Source organism: Notolepis coatsorum, assembly GCF_963971535.1.
Source record: "Notolepis coatsorum genome assembly, chromosome: 13".
Classification (NCBI taxonomy): Eukaryota; Metazoa; Chordata; class Actinopteri; order Aulopiformes; family Paralepididae; genus Notolepis; species Notolepis coatsorum.
Genome location: NC_140177.1, coordinates 37,481,548 through 37,494,033, shown reverse-complemented (window position 1 = coordinate 37,494,033; position 12,486 = coordinate 37,481,548). Strand labels below are relative to the sequence as shown.

General features: G+C 44.7%; 1 protein-coding gene across 2 annotated transcripts in view; it reads left to right on the top strand.

The window, feature by feature from the left end:
- Positions 1–9,769, top strand: part of nmnat3 (nicotinamide nucleotide adenylyltransferase 3) — a 38,090-nt gene extending 28,321 nt beyond the window's left edge. For both annotated transcript variants that reach the window (XM_084328133.1, XM_084328134.1), the window contains exons 5-7: positions 1,882–1,961; positions 5,360–5,559; positions 8,255–9,769. In XM_084328133.1, the coding sequence (XP_084184259.1) occupies positions 1,882–1,961; positions 5,360–5,559; positions 8,255–8,470 (496 nt within the window). In that variant the 3' untranslated portion in view covers positions 8,471–9,769. The remainder of the gene's footprint in view (positions 1–1,881; positions 1,962–5,359; positions 5,560–8,254) is intronic.
- The last annotated feature ends 2,717 nt before the right edge of the window (positions 9,770–12,486 follow it).

The window sequence follows — 12,486 nt, the reverse complement described above, 5'->3', positions numbered from 1 at the left end:
GTCACCCTAATACTCACTCACACACTGTGACCCAGGTCACCCTAACACTCACACACACACTGTGACCCAGGTCACCCTAACACTCACACACACACTGTGACCCAGGTCACCCTAATACTCACTCACACACTGTGACCCAGGTCACCCTAACACTCACACACACACTGTGACCCAGGTCACCCTAACACTCACACACACACTGTGACCCAGGTCACCCTAATACTCACTCACACACTGTGACCCAGGTCACCCTAACACTCACACACACACTGTGACCCAGGTCACCCTAATACTCACACACACACCAGCACACACACTGTGACCCGGGTCACACTGACACACACACTGTAGATTACATTCAAATGTATTGTCATCATACAGCACAACTCAGTGTTGTAGTGCTCGAGTCTGAGTCCTGGACTGATTTTCAGGACTCGTGACTCGATTTGGACTTGAGCACTGATGACTCAGACTTGGACTCGAGCATTGACCACATTCGGACTCGGAAGGTGCAGACGAGGACTCAGACTTGTTAATTGATAAATACAGTTATTTAACAAAAAATCTTAATTGTAATACTCCCTAATCATTTGGCATAAGATATTGATGGCTAGTGCATTTGTTTGGCTATTGTGTCACAAAGTAAATAAACTCCCTTTGAAATGGTGACCGCCTTGTCATTTATGTTTAATGTAGACCTTTTTCATTTGTATGTCAGCTCTTCGACTGCCAGAGTGGAGTGGACCTTGATGACTCGGACTCGGACTAGGGTAATGGGGACTTGACTCTGACTCGACTCAGGCTCTTCTTTGGTGACTCGGACTTGGATTCAAACACTGGAGACTCGGACTCGAGATTTAGTGACTCGACTACAACACTGGCACAAGTACAGTACAACAAAAATAAGTTTGGCATCCAACCAGAGTGCAAATGTAATTGTAAATTGCAATAGTAATGAGTGATTAAACAGGGTATAAAATATATAAATTAGTACTACTGAGTAATGTAAATGTAATAGTGCTAATAAGATGTATGTACAGAGTTGTGGTATTAATGTACAGTGATATAGATACATGCAGATTATATGTACAGACAGATGTGGATAAACATGCACATAGTTGCACATGCGAACACAGACTTGCACACGCATACATACTTAATGCAGACTTGCACAGAAATGCATATGCCACAATGTGCTAGAACACCAGTAAGACGCTTTACTTCAAAACAGTGGACTGTTTCATTCATGTTTTCCTCTCATGTTTCCTCTCTGACAGCCCCTCCTCAGACTAGTCTCTCACCTGTTATATATATTTATTTACCTGGTGTGATTTTCTTTATTAAAGGAACATGCCAACATTGCGGGAAATGTGCTTACCGTCTTCTCCAGAGTCAGACAAGAAGATAGAAGATACCAATCTCCTCTCTGTGCGTTCAGTAGAAAGCTAGCCGACTACGAGCCTAGCTTAGCTCAAATTAATGGACCACTAGCCTAGCTTAAAACTCCGGGAGAGGTGTTTTTGGGCTAGGCTAACTGGTCCATATCCACTTCCATTCATTTGTGCTGAGCTATAGTGCCTGATAGCTTTCTACTGAACGCACAGAGAGGAGATTGGTATCTATCTTCTTGTCTGACTCTGGAGAAGGCGGTAAGAACATTTCCCGCAATGTTGCTGTGTTCTTTTAAAGAGGATCCCACTGGCTGCAGTCTGTGGCCCTTCAAATATGTGAATGTGAATATTGTGTGTTCTCTCTCTCTCTGTGTGTCTCTCTCTCTCTTTGTCTCTCTCTCTCTGTGTCTCTCTCTCTGTCTCTCCCTCTCTCTGTGTGTGTGTGTCTCTATCTCTATCTCCCTCTCTCCCCACCCCCTCTCCTCTCTAGGTACCACTATGGGCAGATACTAAAGCAGTTTGACCAAAGTTCTGGGAAGGATTGTGACTCGAAGGCAAACCCACTCACAAGTAAGAGTCACTCACACGTGTATGTAGTTTAGAGCAGTGGTTCTCAACCAGGGGTCCGGGGCCCCCCACAGGCCATGAGAGAGTTCCAGGAGGTCCCCAGAAAAACAGGCCAATCTGATGAGATGAGCTGAGATTAGCCACATTTTTTATTTTATTTGATTGAAGTTTATTTCAAATATGCAACATAACAAACAAACATCAAGTGCATATATAGCCTTAAGCCGTTCAAATGATAAATGTATATGAAAAATAACAAAGAACAAAGAAAAAAGTCAAACACGTTTTTTTCTATATATTTTTTACATTTACATATTTGAAAAGGAGTGGGAAGAAGCATACACTTATTTAATCCCACCCCTATTTACTTATCAGAACATACTATATTTTATTTACTAATTCATACATTACTAGACTTATATTGAAACATTTACTTAGTTAACAATAAAAAAAATTAATAATACCTTATTAATATTTGCCAAACTATGTTACCCTGTAAAGTTCCTCTAGCCATTTTTTATACATATATACAACTATATACCTACATATGCACATATATACATACATACACATACACACTGCCAGTTATCAAACCCCTTCTTCATCTCTGTACCTCTGTAAAACCATTTGACTGTATTTTATTTTAAACTGTTTTATGTTTTCATTGTTTTGACATTGCTTTAACTCCACAATCAGACCGTTCCATAATTTTACTCCACATATTGAAATACAAAGACTCTTCATGGTCATTAGAAAACTGTATCTTTTGAAATGAAATGTTCCCCTTAAATTGTAACCCCCATCTTGCACTTTGAACAGTCTTTGAATATTTCCTGGGAGTTTATAATTTTTTGCTTTTTACATTATTTGTGCAGTTTGATAGATTACAATATCAGTCAATTTTAATAATTTTGACTGTAAGAAAAGTGAATGAGTATGTTCCAGATATCCAACCTTGTGAATGATGCGCACAGCTCTTTTCTGTAGGATGGTTAATGGGTGTAATGAGCATTCATAATTATTTCCCCAGACTTCAACGCAGTAAGTTAAATATGCCTAATTAAGTTCATCATTAGTGAAGCTGTTTACAATATAATATAGAATAGAACATGCTATGCAAACTAGTTTGGTTCCAGCTCAAATATAATTCAGTTAATGTCTCACATTTCTTTATTTATAATCATTTTTACAGATAGCTGAGGGTGGAAGTGTGGGACTACATTAAAATATATAATAGTAGTGAACAATAGTGAGTGGCAGGATTCAATAGTCCCACACTTGATTAGTTATCCAGCAATTGGCAGCAGTCCGTGCCCACGGCTGTGGAGCCTGATGGCTACTGGCATGAAGGACTGGACTAGGTGGTTTGTGGTGTATTGGGGGGGATAAGTCTATGGCTGTTTAGCTAGGACACATAATGTCATAACATGTCATGTTCTAGCAGTACTTTGACCAGCATGCCTTGTCAACAAGGTACTGTAGCAATTAATCATGTAACGCCCTCTAGTTTGAGTAGTGAATTAATCGGATTAGGGATATTTTTGTGAATGGCATGTTGGTTCATTAAGCTTGACCCTGTTGGTGCTACCTTTCTTCTGCATGGTGTGAATACGTCCTTAGTCCACTAATAGTGTAAGAGTTCCTGAACACACTGTGCTGTTGCACATCTTGATTGTATATATATTTTTTTTCTTTTTATTGATCTTTTTTCCCTCTCCTTTTTCCTCCGATTTTCTCCCATCCCAATGTTAGTCGTTATGCCAATTCCCAATCCCCTTCCTGGTCGCTGCGCACTTACCCCCCACAGTCGGTCTGGGAGAGTGGAGGCTATCACGTGCTTCCTCCGACACACGTCTAGCCAATCAACCGCTTCTTTTCACCTGGCAGCGCGGACTCTCACTGTCTGAGAGGGTGTAACGTGTGGAAGGATCACACTACCCCCCTTAGATCCTATCCGCACTGAGCAGGCGCCCCGACCGAACTGTAGGAGTCGCTGTTTACAACGACCCGGACCCACCCCGCCAGCTTTCCCACCCTCTAATACTGCCAATTGTATTAGTGTGAACGGCCAGCCAAGCTGGTGACAACGCCGGAGCTGTGAGCTGGATTCGAACAGGCGAATTCAGCGTCTCCGGCGTTTGGTGACGAACGCAATCTCCGATACGCCACCTGACCTCCCTTTGATTGTATATTTGTAATAGTAGATGTATAATAAAACAATGATCATTGTTTACTAAACAATCATCATATTAACCTGATGACCATATTATCCTATCTGATCTGGTGACCTATCTGACCCGGTGACCTATCTGACCTGAGATAGTTCTAAGTTCTCGTAGCTACTGTCTACATTGTATATAGTCCTGTATACTGTCCATATGTTACTTACTGTTTATATTAGATCTTGTTTTTTATATACACCGTGGGAAGGGGGAAACGCAATTAAATTTCTCTGTATGTCTTGCACATTAAAGGGGCTATGTATTGCTATTCCTAGCACTATTTGGGCAACTTTACACAATTCCTGTTAGTCTATTGAAGACATTTGTAAGGTTTTTTTCAAAAAAAATGCATTGTTTTATATTTCTAATCAAGTACTCAAAACCATCATTTTTCAGCCTCAAGAAATCAGGCTGTTATGGCCTGGCTCCGCCCATAAGCACTTTGAGTGACAGTGCCACACAGTCTGCACTGGTAGAGGGAGGGAGGGAGGGGGGGGAAGAGAGAGAGAGAGAGCGAGAGAGGGAGGGGGTGGGAGAGAGAGAGAGAGAGAAAAAAAAGACAGTCCGCCGGCAGCTTGTGGTTTTTTTTTTCTTTCTTTCAATCTCCCGTTTGCGTGTGTGGCGCGCTGCAGGTCCCCCCCCCCCCCCCAAGTGCTCTCTATCTCTCTCCCTCTCTCTCTCCCTCTCTCTTCCTTTCTCTCCCTCCGCCGGCAGCTTGTGGTTTTTTTTTTTCTTTCTTTCAATCTCCCGTTTGCGTGTGTGGCGCGCTGCAGGTCCCCCCCCCCCAAGTGCTCTCTATGTCTCTCCCTCTCTCTTCCTTTCTCTCCCTCTCGAGTATGAGGAAATGGTTTCGCTGTGTACAGTCAGTCTAGGTAGAATGGGGGCGGGCATTAGCTCCAACCACAGAGCCAATTGCATCACTGTGCGCTACCCAGCGGCCATATGACGCGTATTGGCCGTTCAAAAAAAATATGACCTGATTTACTAGACGAGGAAAGGGGCTGGGCTGAATCTGAGCAATCCGCCAATATGGTATTTAGACCCTAAAACACATTGATACGAACTCCTATTACTATAATACAATGCTAGAGACTGAAAAATGACATTTATAATACATAGCCCCCCTTTAAGAGAGGTGACAATAAAGCTGACTTTGACTTTGACTTCCCTCCGGTCCAGGTGCGTCTCCTGGGCTGAAGCTGCTGTGTGGAGCAGACTTCCTGGACACCTTCCAGGTCCCGGGCCTGTGGCTGGAGGAGCACGTGGAGGAGGTGGCGGGACGCTTCGGCCTGGTCTGCGTCAGCCGGGGGGGGCTGCAGCCGGAACAGGCCGTCCACGAGTCGGACACGCTGTCCCGTCACGGACAGAACATCTTCCTGGTGAGGGACTAGAGCCAAAGACTAGAACCAAAGACTAGAGCCAAAGACTAGAACCAAAGACTAGAACCAAAGACTAGAACCAAAGACTAGTACCAAAGACTAGAGCCAAAGACTAGTCAAGTCAAGAGTTTTATTTGTCACGGCATACAAGTATACAATGAAATGTGGGTGGTCTTGCCCGCAACGATGTGCAATACAGTAGTACAACATATAATAGAATCCAATAAAACAACATTGTGCAATAAACAGGTAACATAGTGGGGCATCTCGGTATTTGTACATAGTTATTTACAGAGCATGGAGGACATGCTAGGTCCTTTGGTAGTGCAATACACTGTTACTGTTGCTATACTATTTTTAAAGTGACCTTTCCTTTGTGGCCATAAGTGTGGGCGTGTGCATCATGAGTGTGTGCTTGCTCATGTTAAAGTGGCTGCTAGTGTGCGAGCGTGTACAGCGTGCGTGTCGTGTGTGTGCTCATGTGCGCTTGTGTGTGGAGAGTTCAGTGTTCTGTGGCACTCAGTGTTCAGTGTTCAAGGCTCTGATGGCCTGGGGGAAGAAGCTGAGCCGAAGCCTCTCTGTCCTAGTAGCTGTGGTTCGCAGGCGTCTGCCTGACCTCAGCAGCTGGAACAGGCTGTTATTGGGGTGGTGAGGGTCTTTCATTATTCTGCAGGCTCTGGATTTGCACCTCTTGTTGTATAGAACCTGCAGGGGAGGTAGTGCAATACCCGTGGTACGCTCGGCTGAGCGCACCACTCTCTGTAGGGCCTTCTTGTCCTGTGCCGTGCTGTTTCCATACCAGGCAGTGATGTTTCCAGTCAAGATGCTCTCTACAGCTCCGGAGTAGAAGGACTGGAGTATCTTCCCAGATACTCTGAACTTCCTTAACTGTCTCAGGTGGTAGAGGCGCTGCTTCGCCTTTTTTACGACTGTGTCTATGTGTGTTGACCATGTCAGATCCTCTGAGATGTGGACCCCCAGGTACTTAAAGCTGCTCACCCTGTCCACGGTAGCCCCGTTTATCCTCAGTGGTGTGTGTGTCTCCTGCTGTCCTCTCCTATAATCCACGATCAGCTCCTTGGTTTTACCAATGTTCAGGAGCAGGCTGTTGTCCTGGCACCAGCGTTCCAGTACCTCAACCTCCTCCCGGTAGGCCTTCTCGTCGTTGTCCGAGATCAGCCCCACCACCACCGTGTCGTCTGCAAACTTCACTATGGAGTTGGAGCTGAACTTGGCCACACAGTCGTGTGTGTAGAGTGAGTACAGCAGGGGGCTCAGAACACAGCCCTGGGGGGACCCGATGCTCAGGGTGATGGTGTTGGAGGTCTGACCCCCACCCTGACTGCCTGGGGTCTTTCACTCAGAAAGTCCAGTACCCAGGCGCTCAGAGCGGAGCTCAGACCCAGCTCGATCAGCTTGTCCACCAGTCTGGTGGGGACTATGGTGTTGAACGCTGAGCTGTAGTCAATGAACAACAGTCTCACATAGCCCCCCTTCTGGCGGTCAAGGTGAGAGAGGGTGCTGTGCAGTACCTGGGAGACCGCGTCGTCAGTGGACCTGTTTGTCCTGTATGCAAATTAAATAGGGTCCATATCACTGGGGAGGGAGGCACAAATGTGTTCCTTGACCAGCCTCTCGAAACATTTCATGACCACAGAGGTGAGTGCCACCGGTCTGTAGTCATTGAGACATGTTGGGGAGGGTTTCTTCGGTACAGGGATGATGAAGCAGGCAGGGACCACTGACTCCGCCAGGGATTGATTAAATATGGCGGTGAACACAGGGGCTAGCTGGTTGGCACAGGACTTAAGTATGCGTCCTGTTATACCATCTGGGCCAGCCGCTTTCCTGGTGTTCACCTGCATAAGTACCAAAGACTAGAACCAAAGACTAGAGCCGAAGACTAGTACCAAAGACTAGAACCAAAGACTAGAACCAAAGACTAGAGCCAAAGACTAGTACCAAAGACTAGAACAAAAGACTAGAACCTAAGACTAGGACCAAAGACTAGAGTCAGACAGTTCTCAAAGTTCACTAGTCGTTAGTTATCCAGCAATTGGCAGCAGTCCGTGCCCACGGTTGTGGAGCCTGATGGCTACTGGCATGAAGGACTGGACTAGGTGGTTTGTGGTGTGTTGGGGGGGTAAGTCTATGGCTGTTTAGCTAGGACACATAATGTCATAACATGTCATGTTCTAGCAGTACTTTGACCAGCATGCCTTGTCAACAAGGTAGCAATTAAGCATGTAAGCCCTCTAGTTTGAATAGTGAATTAACCCTTTCACTGCCACACTACAGAAGGTTAACCCTTTCACTACCACACTACAGAAGGTTAACCTTTCACTACCACACTAAAGAAGGTTAACCTTTCACTACCACACTACAGAAGGTTAACCTTTCACTACCACACTACAGGAGATTAACCTTTCACTACCACAGTACAGAAGGTTAACCTTTCACTACCACACTACAGACAGTTAACGGTTGTGAAAGGGTTAACCCTTTGTCGTGTGGCAGTGAAAGGGTTAACCTTCTGTATTGTCACAGTGAAAGGGTTAACCATTTGGCAGTGTGGTAGTGAAAGGGTTAATCGGATTAGGTATGTTTTTGTGAATGGCCTGTTGGTTCTGTCACGGACAGAGCATCTTCTTGGGGGAGACTGCAGCAGCCGCTGACCCCCTCTCGTCTCCTCCAGGTGCGGGAGTGGGTGAGGAACGAGACCAGCGCCACGGAGGTCCGCAGGGCTCTGAGACGGGGGCTGAGTGTCAAGTATCTGCTGCCAGACTCTGTGATCGACTACATCCACCTGCACCAGCTCTACACAGAGGACAGCGAGAGGACAAACACAGGCTCTGTGCTCAGGCCACTCGTCAAACAGGCAGGGGCGCCTCTGAAGAGTTTAGATGACTGACTGACTGGCTGACTGGCTGCTTGATTGACTGACTGGAGATTGGCTGACTGACTAACTGTAGACTGACTGACTGACTGACTGACTGACTGACTGACTGACTGACTGACTGACTGACTGACTGACTGCAACAAATTGTCATTGAATTGAGTCAAATATAGTAATGACTTTAAATGAGTATTAATCCCAGAGTTTGGGAAGCCATTGGAGCTGTAGGGTTGTAGACGTGCCAAGATGTAATATTTGACTGCAAAAAGACAGGCAGGTTTTGCCCACGACCGGTTTTTATGCGTGTTTTCTATCCGGACATGGATCTACAGCACAGTGTGGTGCTATTAGAATCATTAGAATGGTTGCTACAGTAACAATCCAACTGTTGCTCAGTAGCACTTTATTAATTCATGCTTGCAGTAGAGTTACTGAAAAGCTGCAGGGTTTTACATCAGATAAGATCATAGTCATGGACTACAAAGGCGAGATGAAACATGTTTACATGTGAGATTACTGTAGTGGTAGACCCTGCTCTTCACATGTGAGATTAAATGGTGCATTTATATAGCAGCTTTTATCCAAAGCGCTTTACAATTTTGTTCCTCACATTTTACCCATCCACACACCGATGGCAAAGGTGACCATGCAAGGTGCCTACCTGCTCATCGGGAGCGGTTGGGGGGTTTAGCGTCTTGCTCAAAAACACGCCGGCCAGGGAGGAGCCGGAATCTAACCGGGAACCTTCCGATTACCAGACGACCTGCTCTACCTCCTGAGCCATTGACTTCTGCAGCGTATTCATCTTGAATCGTATCCAGTCGTGTTGTTGTTGTTAAACGTGATGTTTGTGCTCTGGTGCAGTGGTTCTCAACGTGAGGGTCTGGGGACCTGCCAGGGACCAGTGAGGGGCTTCCAGGGGGTCCCAGGAAAATTATGACTATGACTATTATGATTATAGATTTGACTCTTTCCACTGTTGCAGTATAGACAGTAATGGAATTCTGTACTTAATCACAACTAAATGGACTGCATTTATATAACAGCTTTTATCCAAAGTGCTTTACAATGTGTGCCTCTTCAGGGGCAGTTAGGGGTTAAGTGTCTTTGCTCAAGGACACTTCAACACGCTGCAGGGAGGAGCCGGAATCGGACCGAGAACATTGAGATTACCAGACAACCTGCTCTACCTTCTTAGGCTCTGTCGTTCCGGACAATCAAGATCTTCTCCGATGGGTTTCCCTGAGCCCCTTCAAAATGGGGAGGGGGGTTGAGAGTCACTGCCCCAGAGCCATTTATTACCAAATATGTAATGATAATAAATATCTCTACACTGCCCTATAGTGTGAATGACCATTAATAATTATTATTGCTATTGTGGTGATTTTCTTTTTCTTATTAATATGAGATGTTAATTACATGTATATCGTGTAGGCCAGTGGTTCTCAAACTGTGGTACGCGTACCACTAGTGGTACTTGGTGGTACTGCTGGTGGTACTTGAAAACATTTCCAAAAAAGCTAAAAAAAAAAAAAAAAAAAAAATGTTTTGCAGTCAGGCCACTGAACTTAGATTGATTGATTGATTGATTGATTGAAAACTTTATTAACAGATTGCAGAATGGGTACAGTACAGTACAGCTCAATACATACAATTGTTAAGGGGATGCAGACCAGAGAAAGACTTTCGTCTTGTTTACATCAGGGTCCCCCATTTTCAATTCATCGTAACATATATGACATACATGACATACAGATAGACAGTACTGCTACATCTATACATTTATGACATACCAGATTTGCAATTACAGTACTGTTTGTGATACAAAAAGAGTCCAGAAAAAAAGAGTATATACATTTGACGTAGAAACTACATTGGATTGGGTAGGTGGGGGTGGGGGGGGACTGTACATTGGAGGTGGTTGGGTGGGGGGGGGGGGTTGGGTAGGAGGGGTGGGTGGGGGACACTGTACAACTGTACAAACAAAACTGTACATTGGATTATTGACAAGACCATACTTGGTAATTTACTGTACATTGGAGGGGGTTGTGTTCGGACATTTACAGGGGCCAGTTTCGAGTTGCAGTCTCCCTTAGGTGTTTTTTGAGAGTGTTTTTGAAAGTGGGTAGTGATTCACATTCCTTTACAGCTTTGGGTAGGGCGTTCCACATTGATGTGGCATAATTGCGAAACGTGTTTAGTCCCTTGTTCGAGCCGAATCTGGGTTTAACTTGTGAAGCTCCCTCTGGTGTTGTGATCGTGGTATTCACTGACCTTTGGGAAGTATTTTGTCATGTACATGGGTACCTTGGTCGTGTAGTGTATCTTGTAGACCAGGCCCATTGCAAGTTGCTGTACTCGGTCGTCTACTCTAAGCCATCCTAGGTTGTCAAAGTGGGCAGGGGTGAGGTGGGTTCTAGGAGTAAGGTCAAGCAGTAGTCTGACCAGTTTGTTTTGAGATGTTTGTAATTTTGTTTTTAGCGCCTTTGAGGTGCTTTGGTACCATGAGGTGCAAGCATAGTCGTAGTACCCTTGAATGAGTGCTCCTGCTAGAGTCTTCAGGGTATTCTTGTTTACCAGTGAGGAGATCCGGTACAAGAATCGAGTTCGTTGGTTGACTTTTTTTATTACATTGGATGCCATTTTGTCACAGGAAAGATTTGCCTCTAGGATGGAACCCAGGTAGGTAATATCTTCTTTCCTTGTGACAATATTGTCACCCACTGTAACTGAGAAGCCGTCGGTCTTGCTGAGTTTGTTATTTGAACCGAAGAGAATGGACTCTGTTTTGCCCATGTGTAATGATAGTTTGTTATCAGCGAGCCATATGCAGATTTTGCCTAGTTCTGAGCTGAGGGTTTTTTCAACCTGTAACTTGTTCTTGTCAGAGACCAGCAGGGCTGAGTCGTCCGCAAACAGGAACAAGTTGCAGTCACAAGCTGACGACATGTCATTTGCATAAATTAGGAACAGTAGCGGACCTAGTATGTTTCCTTGTGGAACACCACAGCTTACTGTGAGGGGGGGGGATAGGGTACCGTTTACCTCCACCATCTGCTCTCTCCCCTCCAGGTAGGATTGCATCCAGCTCACTGATAGACTATCAAAACCAATTGCTTTTAGCTTGTCAATCAGAATGGTGTGATTGACAGTGTCGAAGGCCTTTTGTAGGTCCAGCATGACCATGCCGCAGTATTTGCCCGCGTCCACCTCTTGTTTGATGTGGTCGTTTAAATAGAAAAGGCATGTGTCAGTGGAGTGGGATGTTCTGAAGCCAGATTGGAATTCGTAGATTAGATTTTTTTCCGCAAGGTATTTTTCGACCTGTTCGTATAAAAAAATTTCCATGACTTTCGAGATGGAGGTAAGGATAGAAACAGGGCGGTAGTTGCCTGGGTCTAATTTACTGCCTTTTTTGTGCAGAGGGGTCACTCTCGCAATTTTGAAGTCCTTGGGGACGTGTCCCTGTTTTATGGAGAGGTTTATTATGTGTGTGATGACTGGGGTGATGGCGGCTGCTGAGTCTCTGAGGAATTTGGAGGGGATGTTGTCATGAAGCAAGCCAGTGTTTCTGGTTGCGGCAGCGCGATAGTTAGATAATCTATAATCTATGATCATAACCATTTATTTTTAGATTTCTTGTAATGTCAGATAAAAAATGAAATACTCCCACTTTTCTGAAAAGAGTTGGTGTTAAATCTGACATTACAAAAAATCCATCAAAATATGTGTTTCTGCTAAACTGGCATTTAAAGGGTAAACATTCAAAAATGTATTGAATATGTGTTTTCTTTTCTTTTTTACAATAATTTGTGATGCCCATCACAAACACTGGCATTTAAAGGGTAAAAATTTAAAAATTCCTGCACCACAATGCAGGAAATTAAGTTTTTGTAACAAAATAATTGTGTGTGTGTGTGTGTGTGTGTGTGTGTGTGTGTGTGTGTGTGTGTGTGTGTGTGTGTGTGTGTGTGTGTGTGTGTGTGTGTGTGTGTGTGTGTGTGTGTGTGTGTGTGTGTGTGTGTGTGTGT